The sequence below is a fragment of the Nesoenas mayeri genome (assembly GCF_963082525.1).
Source record: "Nesoenas mayeri genome assembly, chromosome: 16".
Lineage (NCBI taxonomy): Eukaryota > Metazoa > Chordata > Aves > Columbiformes > Columbidae > Nesoenas > Nesoenas mayeri.
The window spans coordinates 10,266,180-10,284,503 of NC_137562.1; the positions used below are offsets into that span (position 1 = coordinate 10,266,180).

At 56.0% G+C, this 18,324-nt stretch overlaps 1 protein-coding gene across 4 annotated transcripts; it reads left to right on the forward strand.

Annotated features, from left to right (window-relative positions):
• Positions 1-6,762: 6,762 nt before the first annotated feature.
• On the forward strand, positions 6,763-17,833 carry GMEB2 (glucocorticoid modulatory element binding protein 2). Of its 4 annotated transcripts, none has more exons than XM_080354892.1 (10): positions 6,763-6,846; positions 8,473-8,630; positions 11,217-11,314; positions 12,180-12,307; positions 13,695-13,798; positions 14,286-14,443; positions 15,414-15,485; positions 16,022-16,159; positions 16,656-16,778; positions 16,944-17,833. In XM_080354892.1, the coding sequence occupies exons 2-10, from the start codon at positions 8,500-8,502 to the stop codon at positions 17,588-17,590; spliced, it is 1,599 nt and encodes a 532-aa protein (XP_080211018.1). In that variant the 5' UTR covers positions 6,763-6,846; positions 8,473-8,499; the 3' UTR covers positions 17,591-17,833. The 4 variants fall into 4 exon arrangements, with proteins under 4 accessions (XP_080211018.1, XP_080211020.1, XP_080211019.1 ...); XM_080354893.1 differs by lacking the exon at positions 6,763-6,846 and adding an exon at positions 7,847-8,072; XM_080354894.1 differs by lacking the exon at positions 16,022-16,159.
• The last annotated feature ends 491 nt before the right edge of the window (positions 17,834-18,324 follow it).

The following is an 18,324-nucleotide window of genomic DNA, read 5'->3' on the forward strand; positions in this document are numbered from 1 at the left end:
ACATTTACTCCCAGACCCCTCTGCCTGGGCCCAGGGGGGGAAAGGACTGTTAGAAAAGCCCCAGAGCGCTGTCAATGACAAAAAAATAAATTATACAAATATTTAGGGTGAAGAGCATAAAGGAAACTGAGGGTTGAATTTCTTAACGGTAGCTAATGATCAGTTTTTAGTAGCAGCTGTCTTAGATAAGCATCTGTGTAGAGCGCAGCATCACCGCCAGCATCACCCCATCCATATAGTGACGAGAAGTTTTAAAAAGTTTAAAAAAAAAAATTTAAAAGTAATTTAAATGAAATGTTTGTGCGTAAGAAATGGTTGAAGCTGTCAAATGTCTGTGTCCCGCGTTGGTGGGATCTGAGAAGGTATCTGCGAGATATTAACCCTGTCCTGCTCTCTGTGGTGCTGAGTGTTTGCTTGGTGTGTAATTCTGACCTGGAGCTTGTTGTAAATACTGTTTTTAGTACTATGATTATGATGATTATGATTATTATTATTATCAGAAATGTTGTACTGATGAGCAGGAGTTTAAAACAAGAGAAATGACTGTTTTCGCTCTCTCCTGGGGGCTCGAAGGAGCCGGCGGCCGGGCTGGGTGCAGGCTGGGTGCAGGCAGGGTGCGGGCTGGGTGCGGGCAGGGTGGGATGCTGGACCAGAGGGGCAAATCCAGCTGGAAAATGGGGAAGCAGGAGCTGGAGGCAGCCAAGTCCTGCAGGCAGGGCGGCGAGCGGGGGACGCTGCTCCTCGTGTCGGGCCGAGGGGTGTCCCGGGGTGATGCTGCAGTTCTGGTACCGAGAATTCGCTGTCAACCCCAAGCTCCTCATGCGAGGGCTCCCGGCTGTTCCCCGCAGCAGCTGCGAGGTTTGGTGTGTGCTGAGGGTCGGTGGCAGGTTGTGTTGGTCGGAGCCGTCCTCCCCAAGCAGCTGCCGAGGCTCTGGACACGGCTCCTGCCTGGATCTTCCACCTCGGTCCATTGTGCTCCCCCTCCCCGCAGACCAGCCTGGATCTCAGGTGGGGGTTTGTTCTTGCAATAGCTTTGCCTGGCAAAAAAACAACCCGCAGGAGAACAGCCCAGCGCACAGTGCTCACGCAGCTGTGAGCACCACGAAACTCATTATTCTCCCCATTGGGTCGGTGCTGTGAGGGCAGCAGAGGCAGCTGGAAAACGTGTCACTGCAGGGGCAGCTCCCGCGGCGGGTTTGTGCAGGGAGGGTTTTGCACCGGTAGTGCCTGGTACCCGTGGCCGAGGTGCGTTGTGCCGCGGGAACGGCCTCACCCCTGCAGTCGGGTGCTGTGGGTGCAGCAGCGTGAGGTTTGCCCGGCACAGGCGAATGCAGCAGGGATGTTCAGGAGCTTGGCATTTGTCCAGCGCCACTGGACGCTGTGCTTGCTTTGGCTGCTTGTCGCGGCTCCTGTGGTTTCGGGTGGACAAGGGGGGTCCCCCTGCTCACCCCCAAACCCACGGCACGGCCTGGGATCACCGTTATTTCATGCCTTTCCATGTCCCAGGGTTGCTAGTGGTTCTGTGCATCGGCATACTTAATGCCTCAATCAAGTATCCTCATTAACATCCTTACCCTCCCAGTCTCCCTCGATTCTTGGACCCTGTTCCCAGGGCCACCTTCCCTGTGGCAGAGCTTGAGGTTCTCCATGGATTCCCATAGATAGTTATTAATCAAGATTTGTAACAACTGTTTGCAGTGCTGTTTTTGCAGCAGCAGGTGAGCGTGACACTCGGTGCCTGGCAGGGACAGCATCCGCGGGGCAGCGGCAGCATCCCTGCCCGGACCACGACCATCTGCAGTCGTGTGAGGGAGGGAAGACGAGATGGTGGTAACTTATTTTGTGCATGCGTACGCCTTTCAAAGAGCTCTCCTGGAGAAGGGGCCTCTGATCTGAGCGAGAAGCTAAAGCCAAATGAGTTTCCAGCTGGCAGCAGTGAGCAAAGCTGCACGAGAGCCAGGACAACCGGCCTCAGGTCCCAAATTAAAGCTCTGTGCTCACCTGGCCCCTTACAGCAAAATGCTCAGCTCCACCTGGAAACTGGTGCCTTCGGGGATGCTGGCCCCTCAGGCTGCTTCTGGACTCAGTCTATTTCTTGTCTTCTTATTTTTGAGTCATGAAAAAACCTCGCTCTAGCCCAAACATGGGGTTACCTTTGCAGTGACCCCCCCGGGATGGTGGCAGCTCTCCATTGCACGTATCCCACCTTTGGGACAGATCAGTATTGCTATTCCTTCTCTAAAATGCAAATTTCAGCCTGCTTGCTTTTGCTCAGGCCGGTGTAAGCCTGGGCCTGGCTCTGCAAAGCCGGTCTCATGGGGTTTGTCAGATCACATCCTGCTGCGTCGTTCCGTCCCTCGCGGTGGCTGCGCACACAAGTGCATCCGCGGAAGCGCTAAATGCACAGACACCCTCGCACCGCCCAGGATGAGCCAGGGAACGGCTGTTACGGTTCTAGAGGTTTCTCCCATCTGTGCCAGGGATGAGAGCACGGTGAGACCAATAAACTCCACCTTTGTGGCCAGTCTTTAAGCAAAGCAGAGGAGGGGCCAGCGCCTGTGTTCGGGTGCTCCGCGGTCCCCAGGGTGCAGGATGCAGCTGCCCCCCCACCATGGGTGCGATGGGACCTGAGAGTGGAGGACAGCCGGGCATCCCCTCCCCGGCATCCCCGGTGCCTCAGTTTCCCCCTCCTTGTGACAAGGGGACACTGATGCTTCTCACCCCAAGGGGACCAACGCACCCCCATCTCTAAAACACACAGAAAATGGAAAGTACCAAAGTCCTGAGTCGTGGGACCCCCGGCCACCCTGGGGGGAACAAATGGAGGTTCGGGAGATGCTGTAACCTGGGGCTCAGCACCCGCAGGATTCACTCCCTGCCCACAGCCGAATCGCTGCTACTGCGGGTTGGGAGGGACTTTCCATCGATACCAGAGCCCTGGCCGCTGCCCTTCGGTCTCCCACGTGCGTTTCATTGTCAACTCGAGGTTGTTGTTGTGCAAAAGAAGTGATTATGGAAAAAAAAAAAGAAAAAAAAAAAAGAAATAAACTTGGTATGAAACCATACGTGTCCATCTCTCTCCATCAATGGATTGTTTTAGTTCTCTTTGTATTGTGAGAATACTAATAAAATGCATTAAATGGAAAATCGACCTAAAGATTTAACGAAGCAGACTTTAAGCATCTGTATGCTAAATGAGCACTTTGAATCCAGAGTAAAAGATGCAGAGATCTACAGTTTATCACCGTTCTCAGAGGAAAAAAAAAATAATAAAATGCTTAAATGAAGGTATTGCTGATGTTCCTTGTGGCAGGAAAGGTGCAGGTACAAAAAGTCTTCACAGAGGGAGATTGAAAAAGATATGAGACAATTATAATAAATCCACTTCTGAAAAAACATGTGAGCTTCTTTTTTAAAAGAAACCCAGTGTTTGTTTAATGAGCTTTTCCTGACAAACGATCCAGCCTCCCCTGGGCTGGACGTGTTGGGAGAGGGGACCCCAATGCGGGAGACCCGGCACGGCCAGCGCTTCACGGCACATCCCGCATAGAGAAAAATGCCCCCAGAATCGCACAGGAGAGCAGGGAGGTTTGTAACCCAGGGGGACACCCCAGGGGATGAGTCCCCCGGCTCGGGGCTGAACCCAGGGCTGGGAAATGGGAATTTGGGGGGGCAGCTGGTGTGCGGGGCTGGGGTGTCGCCCTGTTGTTCATCCCACGTGTGCACAGGATGTGCTGCCCCCACAAACGGGAGCTCTGGCTTCACAGCAGCACCTCTCTGATTTCAGAGATAAGGACCTGATGGCAAATGCAGCCTCGCTGACTTTGCTTCCGAGGTTCGCTATAAACCACCCATTCCGGCTCTTAACAAAAAAATTGATGTAATAAATTAAGCATTTGTCTTGGGAAGACAGGCACTCGGTGCCACAAAATTCAAGATACATTAGAGACCAAGCATGGTCACCCTCTAGTTAATTCAAGTCAGATCCTTCATCTTCCTGTGATCTGAAGGGGAAAACCAGTGGAATGGGATCTGCTGGGGAAGGAGGAGCAGCCGGCGTCGCTCCCACCGCCCTCCAGCACCAAGAGGGCAGAAAAACACCATCCTGGGGCCTTGGATCAGATTGTAGCACTCGGCAAAATGCTGCTCCCAAGATCAAAACCAGGCCGAGAAAGCAAAACGTCATAATTAACTCTTGGAAGAATCCCCACAAAGTCCTCAAGCTGTGTGTGAGTGAGGGGATGGGAGAACAGCAGCTCTGGGGATGTAAATGCAAAAGCACACCTGGGCAGGCAAAAAACACCCAAAAAGATTTTGCAGAGTAAAGGTTTGAAAAATAACAGGATGTTCTTATCTGCAGCCTCAGGAGCACTAAGGCTGCGAGTCTGTGCACTGATAAAGGGACAGATGGAGCACATAAGGTGCCTGGAGGTGAACTCCTCCAGCCGTGGGTGCTGGGAGCAGCTCAGGGCCGTTCCCATTGCCTGGAGCCTGGCAGCAAAAGCAGGATTTTGCAGGATTTTGCTTTCCAAGAGTCCACGGGCTGCTGGGAACAGCGGAGCAGGGCAGTCGCGGTGGATTTGCTGCCTTTTTACCAGCTTGCTGAGCACTGGTGACAGTGGCAAAGGGACATTTATCTGCTCTGTCCAGCCCCAGCAGGGTCCGATGACACCGGTGCCAGGGCAGGACCCCGGGGACCCACCGGCTGCAGCGATGGTAGAAACGCAGCCATGGAAAAGGGTGTCACCATTTCTAGCAGGTGAATTAACATTTCTGGTCCCCTTGGAGAAGGAAAAGAAATAGAATCCCCTGTGAGATTACTCCAGTGAGTCTTTGCTTGCCTGAACTGGAAAGTGAGAAGGACCATGAGCTGGCTGCTCGTTATCAGGCAGGGTTGGTCTGGATGGGGAGAACGGGAAAAGAAAAGAGTCTTGGGAAAGGTAAGTATTAAATAAACCACTACAAATCTATTGCACAGGTTCATTAGAAATTAATGTAAAAAATACAGCTCACTAGGCCAAATCCGTGTGCAATGGGCCAGCGACACCACTGAAAGCAAGGCAGGAAAAGCCACTCACCACGCGGCTGTGGAAAGCTGACAGAACTAAAACTCGTTGAGTGTGTTTCAAAAAGGGATTCAGAGCTTTTCAGGCCTCTGGTCTGGCTCCTCTTTTTTTCAGAACGTGTTAACCACCCACCTGCACAAAAAGCACGATGTGCTAAGATCGTGTGAGAAACCCTCCCTGAAAAATCACTGCATGCCTTTCAAAGCTCACAGGGTAAGCCCAGAAACGGCAGAAATGACACCAAATTACACCAACACCTGCAGGAGTTCAAGGTGGCAGAGGGAAACCCCGGAGAGCAGAACCGTGGGACGGTATTTAGTGCTGATTTGCAGCAGCGTGTGCGGGGTGCAGCAGCTCCCGGATGGCTCCTGCGCTCTGCAATGGGCAGGAAACCCCCGACCTGAATCAACCAGCAGCAGCGCTGAGCACATCGTGCCCCCCGCACCATGAGCCCCTCTCCTTGCAGATAACACCACCTCTCAGTTGCTGAACGGCCACTGCACAGAACACCCACCGAGGAGCCTGCAAAGCTCAGGGACAGCTTGGGGACACCGTAACAGAGCAAACCTGTGCAGAGCATTCCCAAGCTGCATGAAAAAATGGCTACTGAGCCTAAACACCTGCACACACACGGCCACTTTCTCCTGCAGGTGCAAAGTTCACTTTTCTGTCTCTTCTTCTATAATTCTTTGCTGATAAGGACAGTAAGAGAGTCCTCCGGAATTTGTCTCTCTCTTTAGTTTTTATTAGGTCTTATGAACGAGAGGCACAGCCGCACCGCAGAGCCCTGCAGGGCTGCAGCGTGCGCCGTAAACACAAGTGGAACACGGCCCGGGAAACAGCTCCCGCGGGGGCCAGTCCCAGCGGGCAGGAGGGGCTGGAAGGTCACTCACAGCACCTGGATGCCTCCTCTGACACCCGGCAGCCCCCAGCCCGGCCGGGAGCCCGCACAGCCTGGCTGCTCGCTGGGGCACGAGCCTGAGCAAACAGCAGCCCATGTGTGCCCAACGCTGGGCAGAAACGCCTTGGGCTGTGTGTGCAGCCCCCCAAAATGCTGCGGGGACTGATATGCACTGTACCCCCATGTCAAACGCAGGTAGAGAAGGCCGCCTGGCCCTCTATAAAATACGTCCACAAGCGCTGCTGTGCACCCCCAAACTGCACGCACACACATCCTGTCCGTGCAAACGCACCCACGGAGAGTGAGGTAAGAAATACACACCCAGCACCCCCCCTGCAGCCGGCCTGGGGTGCACATACAGCCCTGGGAGGCAGAAGGGGGATGCACAGCAAACCGCATTCACAGCCCCAGCGCAGCCACGGCCCGGGGCGCGGGGACCACGGACACAAATGGTGCGGGCAACGGGAAGACACCGTGTACCGGCCCCGGGGGGGCAGCACGGACCGGGAAGGCACGCGGGGACCCGCGGGGATCCACGGGAGGCCCGCGGGGCAGGAGGGGACCAAGAGGGGACCCGCAAGACTGGGGGATCCCCGCAGCAGCTCCCGGGGAAGCCCAGGGCCCTCAACCGGCGGTGCGCGCATGCGCGCTGCACCGGCCCGGCACTTATTTCACAGGCAGTTCGGGCCGCGGCGCCCCCGCGAAATAAGTCCTGGGCCCGGCCGTGCGCCTGCGCGGTAGCTGAGAGCCGCGCGCGGCGGAGCCCCGTTTCCCCCCCCTACCCCCACCCCGCCACCCTCCCTCCCCGCACCCACCGCCCGCCCGCCGCCCAGCCGGAGCGGCCGCCGCCGGAGCCGGGCAGCGGGACCCCGGCCTGAGGTAAGCGCCGGGCCCGGCGTCATCCGCCGCGGGGCCTCCGCACGCGCCGTCCGGCCGCCGGGTCCCTGCGGAGCGTCAGGACGTTACGGCAGCGGCAGGAGACGGCGGCAGCGCCCGGCCGCCCGCCCCGCGTCCCCCCCGCCCCCCTCCTCCCTCCCTCCCGCGCGCCCGGCGCTGCCAGCGTGAGCGCGCCCACGCGGCCCCCCCCCCCACCCGCCGCTCCCGCCGGCCTCGCGCCCGGCGCCGCCGGCGGGAGCGCGCGCGCCGCTCCGCCACCGCGGGAAGCGCGGGGGGGACACCCCCGGTGTGCCCGCGCGGCGCCACGCGGGGCAGCGCGAGCTGCCCCCCCTAACCGCCATCCGGCCCCGGGGAGCCCTGCGCGAGGCGGCACCCCCGTGCGACCCCCCAGCCCCGGCACCCCCCCGTGCGCCCTCTGCAACTGCCCCCGCATGCGCCCCCACAGCCCCCCGTGCAGCCCCCGCTCCTCGCACCCCGTGCAGCCCCTCCCCGCACCGCTTTGCGCCCCCCGCGCCCTCCGTGCGCCCTCCCCGCTGTGCACGGCTGTGCGAGCCCCCACCCGCTGTGCATGCACCCCTGCTGAAGCCCCTTCCCTCTTCTGTGCACCCCTCCCTGCACACCCACCGTCAGCCCTGTCTCTGTGCACCCCCCTTGCTGCCCCATGCACTCAGTGCTCCCCACACACCCCCTGTCCCCCAGCATTTCCCCCCCCTGCTGTGGGACCCCAGTTCAGTGCGCCCCAAAATCTCTCCCTCCTTTCTCAGTGCTGCAATGCCATTTTTTTCCCCTTTTTTTTCCCCAACTTACCCACAAATTTTTCGTGCAGCCGCTGAACCTTGCTCAGCGCCCCCGGGGTGCACAGAAATGGGGTGCTCCCTCGCCCCCCACTGCTGATTGCTTCTCATGTTTTCAGCCCAGTTTTTATCCATCCTACACCGATTCCTGCCCCAGGTGTTTGCCCGTGGAGCTGGAGAGTCCCGCGGTGCCGCCAGCCTCGGCGGGAGCTGGGGGGATGCCCAGAGCACCCCAAAACCGGGCACCGGGGCAGAGGCCATCGTGGGTAACACCCTGCAAGGAGGGTTTTACCCCAAAAATCAAGACAAGGGCATAGGGAAAGAGCAACCACAAAATCGCAGTAATTAAACTGAGCTCAGCCAGGCACCTGCACTGTGTTGCAGCTTTTTTCCCCAACGTGCAGCACCAAGCAGGTTTTTAGCTTTTTTATTATTTTTTTTTAATTTTTTAGCTTGTTTTTATCCCGCTGGCCACGGTGTCGTGCAAGCTGAGCGCATAAGGATGTGTGGCTCCTTGTGCCTTTGCTTAACTAGGTTGTGTTTTGGCTTGATAGTTTGAAATACATTGGGGAGCGCACCTTCAGACCATGTGTCTTCATCAAAGAGTGTTTGCTGAACGTCCCTGTGCCCACCACCCAACCTGCAGAGCTCCTGCTGAGTTTGCAGCCTCCTCTGGAGCAGTTGGGGGTTTGCTGGTCCTCATCTCCGAAGCGCGGATTCCCCGCAGCCCCCTCGCCCCCACTGCACTGATGCTCTTTCCGTGACCAATTTTAGCAGGAGATCTTTTGACGTGGAGCTTCTCGTTTCTCCGCAGGCTGACCGACGGCTGTCCTGCCCGGCGATGGCGACTCCGGACGTCAGCGTGCACATGGAGGAGGTGGTGGTGGTGACAACCCCCGATGGCGCGGTGGACGGCAGCGGCGTGGAGGAGGTGAAGACGGTGCTGGTCACCACCAATCTGTCCCAGCATGGGTAAGAGATGGGGTTGGCGTACGCCAGGGTGATGTGGTAAAAACCCCCCACCCGTGGTTGTAATCAGCTAAGCTGGGGGGATTTAATCACCTCCATCACGCTCCTGTGTCACTTGTCACGCTGGGGACTTGGTGGTGCCCAGGCAATCTCCGGTTCCTCGTTAGGGCCTCGCGGATGCCCCTCGGGGCTCTGAGCTCCCAGAGCAGAGCAGGTTCCACTTGGTCTGTTAAGGCTGAGTTACCACGGGTGCTTTTGAGCTGGTTTTACCCAGAATAAAAAGCAACGCAACAGTCTGGTTTGGGTGTTTTGGAGAAAATAAGAAATCATTTGTGAGTGGATGTTGGAATGGACACAAATCCAGTTGGAACAGGACGCCAGTAGCTTCTCTTTAATCTGCGATTGGAAAGATCTGTGCTTTGTGTGTCTGTATTTCTGATCCGCATCCTCGGTGCTGGTTTCTGGTAGAGACCTTTTTTCTCTCTGGAGTTTCCAGGCGAGGCAGGAGCGGAGGGGAAAGGAGACGCAAACCCCGCTGCTTTATCAGCACGCGCTTTCTTCTCTTCCTCCCATCTGGTTTCTGGATCCTCCTGGGGAGGAGGATGAGAGCCGTCCTCCCCCGGCTTCGTCATGGCAACCGGCGACGGCAGGACCGGCTGGGTGGGATGCGCTGGGGGGGATTTGAGTTCTCCCGCTCCTGCATCTGCCTCGGTCTGTTCCTCGGGACGGGACGGGATGGGATGGGATGGGGGAGGCAGGGTGGAGAAACTCGCCCTTTTTGTGGTTTTTCCTTCCTCCCCTCCAGTTACCCCTCCATGACAGACACAGACTTTAGTCACTTGAATTTTTCGTATGAGCTGTTGAAGTTGGTTGGTTTGTTTTTCCTCTGGGGTTTCAGATGTGGGCTGGGTTATTTCTCTCAACCCAATCATGCTTTGCCGTCATTTTTTGGAGTGGTGCAGATGTGATGGAGCCCTGGGGGAAGCTCCGTTTCAGGTGCTGGTTTTCCGCTGGACTGTTTGCTCTTGCCAGGTCGGTGAGGGTTTGATCCAGTGGCAGAGCAGGGTCAGGGCTGGGGGGCACTGGGCTTTGCACCACGGGCACCCTGCTGAAGTGTTTTCACTCACCTTTCTCCAAATGCATCTGGAGAAATGCAAGAACCAAGCAGGAAAGCGATGAAGAAAAACCATGTTACGATTCTTCAGTTTTTCTTATGTCGAACTGATGTGTCTGTAATATCCACCCCAGCTCCGAGTTTACCTTCTTGAGTCCTTGTGCGTTCACCATCACCTTGCCCTCCCGGGGCTGGGCGGTTGGTTGCTGGAGCTGCAGTGGCAGTGGGACATCCCATGGTGCCTTCCCCCGCACCCCGGGCGAGCCCGAGCTGCCGCCCCCGCTGTTCCCTTATCTGGAGCTGGCAGGGACAGGGATGCTTTGAAGCCGCAGTTCTGCCCCAGAGCTGTGCTAAGAGCCCGGGATGGAAAAACCAGTTGCTCTTGAATTTGCTTGTCCCCGTGGCATCGATGGTGGGAAATGTGGGTACCGGTGAGTCACTGACACCATTCTTTTAATTCACCCGACATACCAAACTGGGGTAGATTTCAGATTTATTTTCTCTGTGCAGTCTTAGGAAGTTTATATATTTAAGTATGTTAAAAATCAGCTGGTTTTCCCCCTGCTGCCCCTGCAGGACAGGCTTGCTGCAGTAATTACACATTGTCAGTAACAAATCAAATGCACATCCTAAAATGTGTTAGGGACGGTCCAGCACACTCCATGCTGAGTGCTGGCCATGCTCCACAGGTCGCATCCGTCTGGGTACCAGCATGGTTCCCACCCTTGCACAGGACCCTCCAATCACAGCCCTAAGCACCTTTCCTGTCTGAGCGTGCACCAAAGCTTGTTAAAGGCGTCTGGGGCTTTGTGTGCTGCAGTGAGAGAACCTGTGCTGTGTTTGTCTCCAGGGTGGGGAGGATGGAAGTGACCTTCACAGTCAGCAGAGAGCCGGCTGCTAGTTAATATTGTGGGTATATTGAGTTGTAAGAGGCTCCGAGGTTGGTCTGTAGCTGATATTATATCTCTGCTCACAAATCCACCATTAGGGTTTGTCGAACCCCTTTATAGCGTGTTTGTGGCTCCTGGAGGTTCTGCTCCTGGGAGCATCCCGCGTACTGGGGGTTCAGCAGGCCCACTGCCCAGGCAGCAGCAGCAGCAGCAGCAGCAGCAGCAGCAGCGTGTTTCACACATGTTTTTCCTGGGGAAATCTTCCCAGGCACAGCTGCCAGGAGCTGGCAGCCGCTTCTGAGCGAGGGGCCGTGCTGACAGCATCGCTCCCCGCCAGCTCCCAGCACGAGCTGCGCCGGAGGCGGCTCCGTGGGGCTGGGATTAAAGGGGAGGCGAGGCAGAGTCTCTTCATCTCCATGTGGAAAAACAGAGCGGAGCCTCTCAAACCCAGAGCTGATTTCCAGCTCTCGTGGGAAAACGTAGTCTGAGGGGTTTTTTTTTTTGAAGCAATGTCTCCGTGGGGCGTTGGGTGTCGGGGTGGCACATCCATGTGGCCTAACTTTGCCTCTCCGACTCTCTTACCAGCGGGGACATAAATGAGGATACACTGGAGACCGAAAATGCGGCAGCTGCAGCTGCTGCTGCCTTCACAGCCTCTACACACCTGAAGGAAGCGGTCCTAGGTAGGTTCAGCCCGTGCTGGAGCCCCCTGGTTGTGCCAGGCCAGCTCTGCCACCCTGATGTGACAGAACCCTGTGGTGGTGACAGCTGGGAGGGTCCAGACACTGCTGGGCAGAGCTGCTGTCTGCCCTCAGGGATGCTGTCCCCAGCATCAGAGGATGCTCTCCCAGGAGTACCAGGGATGCTCTCCCTGAGATGACCAGTGATGTTCTCCCAGGGGCACTAGGGATGCTTTCCCAGGGATGCTCTCCCCAGGATGACCACAGATGCTCTCCCCAGCATCCCAGGGAGCTGGGTGGTGGGACAGGAACGGGTGCTGCTGCCTGGGCAGCTGCTGCCCTCTCCTGGTGCAGGATGAGACCAGTGTCTGGCCATTGCCAGATCCTGCCCTTCCAGCTTGCCATGGGGATGTCAGTTTTGCAGCAAACTCACCAGCTTTGGTTACAAATGAAAGTGAATTTAGTGAGCACAGACTGTACACAGCTGAGCTGGGGTTGCCTTAAAACTAGTTGTGCTCAGTAAACAAAGGTGAATGTGTAATTACCTGAACAACATAATTCCTTTAATTTTTATCAAGAATTGAATTTTTTTCTGCCCTGGCCACTGATTTCTCAGATTCCACACACTGAGCTGTGGCTGGATCAGTATAAATCTGCCTGTGCTGTTTTGCCTGAGGAATTTGGGTGCTCAGATGGTTTAGTAGCAAAGTGCAAGTGGATGGCGGCCACAAACCCCAACATTCCACTGTACATCATTATGTTTTTTCTTTTAATCCTGAGCTCCAAAACTGATTTACTACTGTATGAACCGGGGGCTGCGACTCATGTTTCTTTTTGATGTGTCCCTTCCTCTGTGCCCTGTGAGAAGTGAAGATGGCTGAAGACGAGGACAGCTTGGAGGCAGAGATTGTCTACCCCATCACCTGTGGGGACAGCAAAGCCAACCTCATCTGGAGGAAATTTGTGTGCCCCGGGATCAATGTGAAGTGTGTGCAGGTGAGAATAAAGTCCCTGATGCTGGGCTCCTGCCTTCTCCTGGTTTGGATGGGCTTTGGTTGGCTGCTTTGCATCAGAACCACATTGTGATGGGACAGGAGGAGATTCTTGGACAGGAGTACCTCGTATTTGTCATCTTGGCCATACTGTGTGGTCCTGGCTGGAGAGATGCTGCCTGAATTTAATTGCACTATTGGAGAGTTTGAGAAATTTTGGCACTTCCAGTGTCTGCTCAGTTTGAAAGTGGAGAATTTGTGGAGAAGTTTGTTGGTAGGGACCTGCTGAAGAGCTTCTGCTGTGTCCTGTATAGCTCGTGGTTAAAATTTGCATGAATTTGGGAATGTACAGTGAGTGATGCTGTTGTATTAATGCGTGGACCTGCTGAGGGAGCATCTTCTTGGGGCTCTGCTGCAAGGGGCTTTCCAAAGGATGGTCCCTCATAGGGGAGATGGTCTTGTCCATCCCCAGGCAGAGGACAGCTACTGCTGCAGGTAAAGCTGCTGCTGCCCAAAACTAGTTCTCTCCTTGTGCCAAACCCATGTACTTGTTCACAGAAGCAGTTTCTCGTGCAGTAATGATGACTGAGCTCTATGTTGGTCAACATGAGCACAGAAAAGAGGAGCCCTGGACTTGGGAAATCCTTGGAGATGGGCTGTAAAGCTGCTCTGTAGAGGACAACGTGGTTCTGCAGGTGCTTTTAGGTCAAGACACGGGTTCAGGCCCTGCTGGATGTGTTGGGCAATCAAGGGGAAGAGCTGGCGCTGGTGTGGGTTCCAGCTCCAGCTGCTTTTCGGCACAGCGGGTGCACTGGGAGGGGGCAGAGGTTTCACCGATACCGACGTTTGGGCTCAGGAGCAGGAGGTCAAAGACCGAATGGCGCTTCTCCCCTTGCTGGCGCAGGGTGACGTGTGGCCCTGGACACAAACATCACCGAGGGCAGTGCGGCTTTCATTGGGACTCTTCTCGTTAGTGGCAGCGTGAGCAGCTCATGGCGGTTAATGGTACTTTGCATAAGGTTTAGCTGTTTTATATCATACTTTGCACAAGGTTTGGGTGTTTGTACTGATACTTTGCTCGAGGTTTAGGTGTTTTTCTCAGCTGTCCTGGGTGTTCAGCAAACTCCTCCGTGCTGCAAAGCCCTCCAAACCCTCGGCTTTGAGCAGCTGTTAACTCACCATGCCCAAAAGCAATATTTGGCTTTAATGTGTGTAATGTCAGTGTTGTCTGAGGCGGGGACGCGTGTGTCAGCCATCTGGCTGAGGCTGGGGTGCAGCTCCAGGGCTGGGCACTGGGAATGGCCGCCCCGGCTCAGCTGCAGAGTCGTGCCCGTGGGACACGCATCGTTTCATGGCTTGTCACACTAACGTGGCGCTTCTGCCTCTTGCAGTTTGACGATCACCTCATCAGTCCCAAGGAGTTTGTGCACTTGGCGGGCAAGTCCACCCTGAAGGACTGGAAGCGGGCGATTCGCATGAATGGGATCATGCTCCGGTGGGTCCCCTCGTTTGTCCTGCACAGCGACAGTGGAGGTTTCTTCTTTCTGGGGATAACTCTGGGGCCCCGAGCCTTTGACGTGATTATTTTGCTGCTGAAGAGAGAAATGTGCTGCTGAACATTTGTCTTAAGACCAGCCTAACTGGTCAGAAATTAAATCTGTTCCAGTTCTTTACTGCAGCTACATCATGATGGGCTTGATGGGTTTTTACCCCCATCCCAGCCCCCTGGAAGGCTTTGCCACCGCAGGAGGGTTGTGTGTTGTTGGGTTTGTGCATGTGACCAGCATGGAGCAGGCTGTGGATGCTGTTTTTAATTAACTCTTAGTTAATGCTGCCTCTAGGACACAGGGGAACTTGTTAAGGGAAATTTGGGCTGTTGCCTCAACTCACTTGACTTTGGTTTTCATTGAGGACTCTGGGCAGTTCGGGGGCACCAGGAGCAGCATCTTGCCGCGTCCCCACACTTGCTCCTTGTCTTGCAGGAAGATCATGGACTCGGGAGAGCTGGATTTCTACCAGCACACGAAGGTCTGTTCGAACACCTGCCGGAGCACCAAAATTGACCTGACGGGAGCCCGGGTGTCCCTGAGCAGCCAGACATCCACCGAATACATCCCCCTCACGCCCGCCTCTGCCGATGGTACGTCCAGCCCTTCCTCGCACCCCAGACGGGCTGGGAAGCCTTAAATCACAACGAATGCTGCACAACCAACACCCCTGATGGGTTGTTTTTTCTGTTTGCTTTGAGGGTTGTTTTACCCTCTGCTTTCCCTCCCTGCCCTGGTGCAGGGTGGCAGGGCAGGAGTCCTCCCCAGCTCTAACCTGGCTGCTTCTGGAATAACTCGGGGGGTTCCATTTAAGGCTTCCTGGCTGATTTATTATTGGGTTTGTCCAATGAAACACCGAAGAGAACCAGGGAATACAACTTTCTTTTTAATCTTCACTCAACGTATGCAGTTCCTAAAACTGGATTTAAATGATGTTGCAGCTATGGAGCTGTAGCCCTAAATTTAATTTGACCTCTGTATGTTATTGAAAAGCTAATTCCTAAGTACTTCCATATTTCTTGACTCCTTTTGCTTCTGAGAGTTAAGAACATCCTCTGCAGCCCCCAGAGAGCCCCACGCACCCCAGGGCTGTGGGGCAGAGCCCCTTGGCCGGAGCCGCCCTCGGCAGCAGGACATGGGGATGGTGAGGAAGCCGAGGCTGGGCAAAAAAAGCATTACCAAAACCAAAAATCAGACTGTAAATCGGTTTGACTTTTGCCCTGAGCAAAACTGGTGTGTATGCAGGGGGGAATGGGAGGGAGACGCTGCTCCTGGGTGTGTGTTCTTGTGCAAGGGTTGCAGAAATAATCCCTGGGGTTGGAAAATAAGTATCGCTGGCACAGCAACTGCGGGCAGCCTCACCGGCCTCTTGGGCTTCTCTCTCTGTTCAGCTTTGAGAGTTACGTTCAAATAAAAGCGCTCTGTGCCATTAAAAAGAAGTCACAGCAGTGCAGCAGGGGAGTGCGTCCCTCAGTGTCCCTCAGAAACCGCCCTGGCGAATACAGAGAAAAATCAGGACTTGGGTTTTTTCTTTTCTTTTTTTTTTATTGCTATTGGTTGCAGTGAACGGATCCCCGGCTACGATTACCATAGAAACGTGCGAGGATGCCAGCGACTGGAGCAGCAGCATCGGAGGTAATGGCGGGGACCTGGATGGGGATGTGGGAAAGAGGGAGATGGGGGAGCGGGACGGGGGGCAGGACCCCTCTTTGCGGAGCAGCCCTGCTCGAGCCTCCGCTGGGATGATTGCTTTGCCGCTCACCGGCATGCAGCACTGCATTCTGTCCTGCCTGTGTGCGATCCGAGCGCAGCATCGGTTTGGGATGGGATTGTTTTGAAGCCTGAAGATGTCAAAGCATCACCAAGTGCTCGGTGTGGCTCTAGGGGGGAAAAAAAATCAGAGGGGTCGTAAAATCCTTCTTGTTTCTCTCACATGCTCTGAGCAGCAGGGTTCTTTGTAGCATCGGTGTTGTGTTGGTGTGACAGAGGGTGGGGAAACGTGTCCTTCTCCAGCTGCCCCTCCTGCGGGTCTGCGCTCGGGCTGGGCTTTGCCCCAGCACCCCAGACCTGCAGCGCCAGGGGTGTCACCTTGCAGAGACCAGAGGGAACCCCAGCGCGGGTCACCACTAAAACCTCCCCTGAGGATGCTGAGCTTCTCTCTTTCTCTCCAGATGACACCTTTGCTTTCTGGAGAGGCCTGAAAGACACGGGTCTGCTGGAGGACATCATCCAGGAGTTCCAGCAGGAGCTGCTGGAGACCATGAAGGGTTTGCAGCAGCGAGCGCAGGAGCCCCCGCTGCAGCTGGGGGGTGAGGAACTGCATCTCGAGAGAAGGGATTGGGGAGTTTTTTCCTCCCTGGAGATATCTGGGTGGCACATAGTTGATAATGCCTCAGTCCCATTGCTGGCTGCTCCCGGCCATGGTCGTGGACACTTTGGGTGGCCTCAGTTCTCTAGTTCCCTGTGCCTGGGGCTTCCCATCTGCTGGCTCTGGCTCTGGCCAAACACTTGGCTCGAGAGCTGAGGTGGAATTTAGGCCATCGGAATAACGATGCGGCAACCAGCTACCGTGCCAGCGGATCTCTTATCACCCCTGCTAAGGAGAGCACTGTTTATACACTGGTGACCTCTTGCACTTTCTCATGACTTCTCCCGTCTCCTCTTGCCCAGCCTCTCGTGTTACCCTCCCACAGATTTTGGGTGTCTCACCTGAATGCGTTCTCTGTCGCTTGGCTTTCTACCAAGCCTTAAATAGTTTGTGTGGGTAATTTTCCTTTCCTCAAAGATCTGTGTCTTGTTTTTAAGATGCTGTTTTACTCAACAACGTGGTCCAGAACTTCGGTATGCTGGATCTGGTCAAGAAGGTCCTGGCCAGCCACAAGTGCCAGATGGATCGCTCACGGGAGCAGTACGCACGGGATTTGGCAGGTACGACCCCTGGCTCACGCCAGTGCCATTTCTTTCTGTGTAAGAAAGTGGGGTTTATGTTAAATCTAAACCAGCGGTGGTGGGACCGGCTGCTGCTGCTCCTGATGTCACCGCGGTCCCTGGGCAGCTGTTCCTGGGGCTGAGCAGACCTTCCTGTCCCCCCAGCCCTGGAGCAGCAGTGTGATGAGCACCGCAAGCGAGCCAAGGAGCTGAAGCACAAATCGCAGCATCTCAACAATGTCCTGATGACCCTCACGCCTGTCTCTGTCCCCGCGCCATTGAAACGTCCCAGGCTGACCAGGGCCACCTCCGGACCGGCTGCCATCACCTCCCAAGTCCTGTCCCAGCCGGCGCAGCTCGCCGTCACCCCCGGCGTCCCCGTCTCCCAACTCGCCAGCCTCCCTCTCGGCAAAGTGGTGTCAGCCCTCCCGCCCTCGGTGCTGGGGAAGAGCCCGGCGCAGCCGCCCGCCGCCAGCTCCCCGGCCTCCCCGCTGCTGGGGGGGTACACGGTCTTGGCCTCCGCCGGCTCCACCTTCCCCGGGACAGTGGAGATTCACCCGGACGCTTCCAACCTGACGGTGCTGAGCACGGCGGCGGCGCAGGACGGCAGCACGGTGGTGAAGGTGGTGAGCCCCTTCCAGCTGCTCACACTGCCGGGACTTGGCACCGCCATCCAGAATGTGACACAAGTGGCTCCCGCTGGGAGCACGGTCGTGACCGTCCCCTCCGGTGCCACCGAGGCCGCCGGGGATGAGCAAGCGGCCGCCGCCATCGAGGTGACTGCAGTGGCCGACGAGGTGGAGCAGAAGTGAAAGGGGGGACTTGCCCGGAGGGGACGCTGGCCGTGCCGCTCGGGGGATCTGCCTTTTCTCTGCGCTGCGGGACGAGGAGCGGTGTAACAAGCTTAACGAGACTCAGCGGCTCGCATTGGCAACGAGGAGGTTCAGGTCAGAGGGAAGGAGCATGAGGAGAGACACCTGGAGAAGGGAAAGGCAAAGATGCTCTGCCCTGTTTGGATGAGAGAAAAAAAGAAAAAAAGCTTAATTTTTTATAAAGCTTTCCTCCCCTGTTCTCTTGGAATAGTTATTCTGTTGTAGCTTGTCAGCCCGAGCTGGAGCAGCATCCGAGGAGCAGGGGTGCAGGGCAGGAGCGGCGGCAGTGACAGGTGACGCAGGTGAAGCGCTGGGATGGCACCGGTCTGGCTGCTGAGGGTCCGGCTGCCAAGGGTCCAGTGGGACTTGACAGGACACATCCAGGAGCCCCGGGAGAGGGGACACTGGGATGTCCGTGGGGTCCGAGTGCAGTATGGGCATGAGGGGGGTGGCAGCAGCGAGTGGGAGCTCCTGTGGCAGCAGCCAGTGGGTCACCCAGGTCTGTGGGGGAGAGAAACCCAGAGGGCCACGCAGAGCTGTGATTTCTGAGAATTTCTAGTTCTTTTCAAAAAACAAGTCTGTTCTTTGGGATTATTTTTAAGCAAAGCCCTTTGGTTGTGAAGATCGCGCTGTGAGGCAAGATGAGCTGAACGGCCACACTCTGAGGAGCTCGC

Bases quoted from the DNA above. Each gene is read 5' to 3' on its own strand.
- GMEB2 (XM_080354892.1), top strand. From the start codon at position 8,500: ATGGCGACTCCGGACGTCAGCGTGCACATGGAGGAGGTGGTGGTGGTG. The intron at 11,315-12,179 runs GTAGGTTCAGCC...CCCTGTGAGAAG, and splicing joins CCTGAAGGAAGCGGTCCTAG to TGAAGATGGCTGAAGACGAG. The intron at 16,160-16,655 runs GTGAGGAACTGC...CTTGTTTTTAAG, and splicing joins GCCCCCGCTGCAGCTGGGGG to ATGCTGTTTTACTCAACAAC.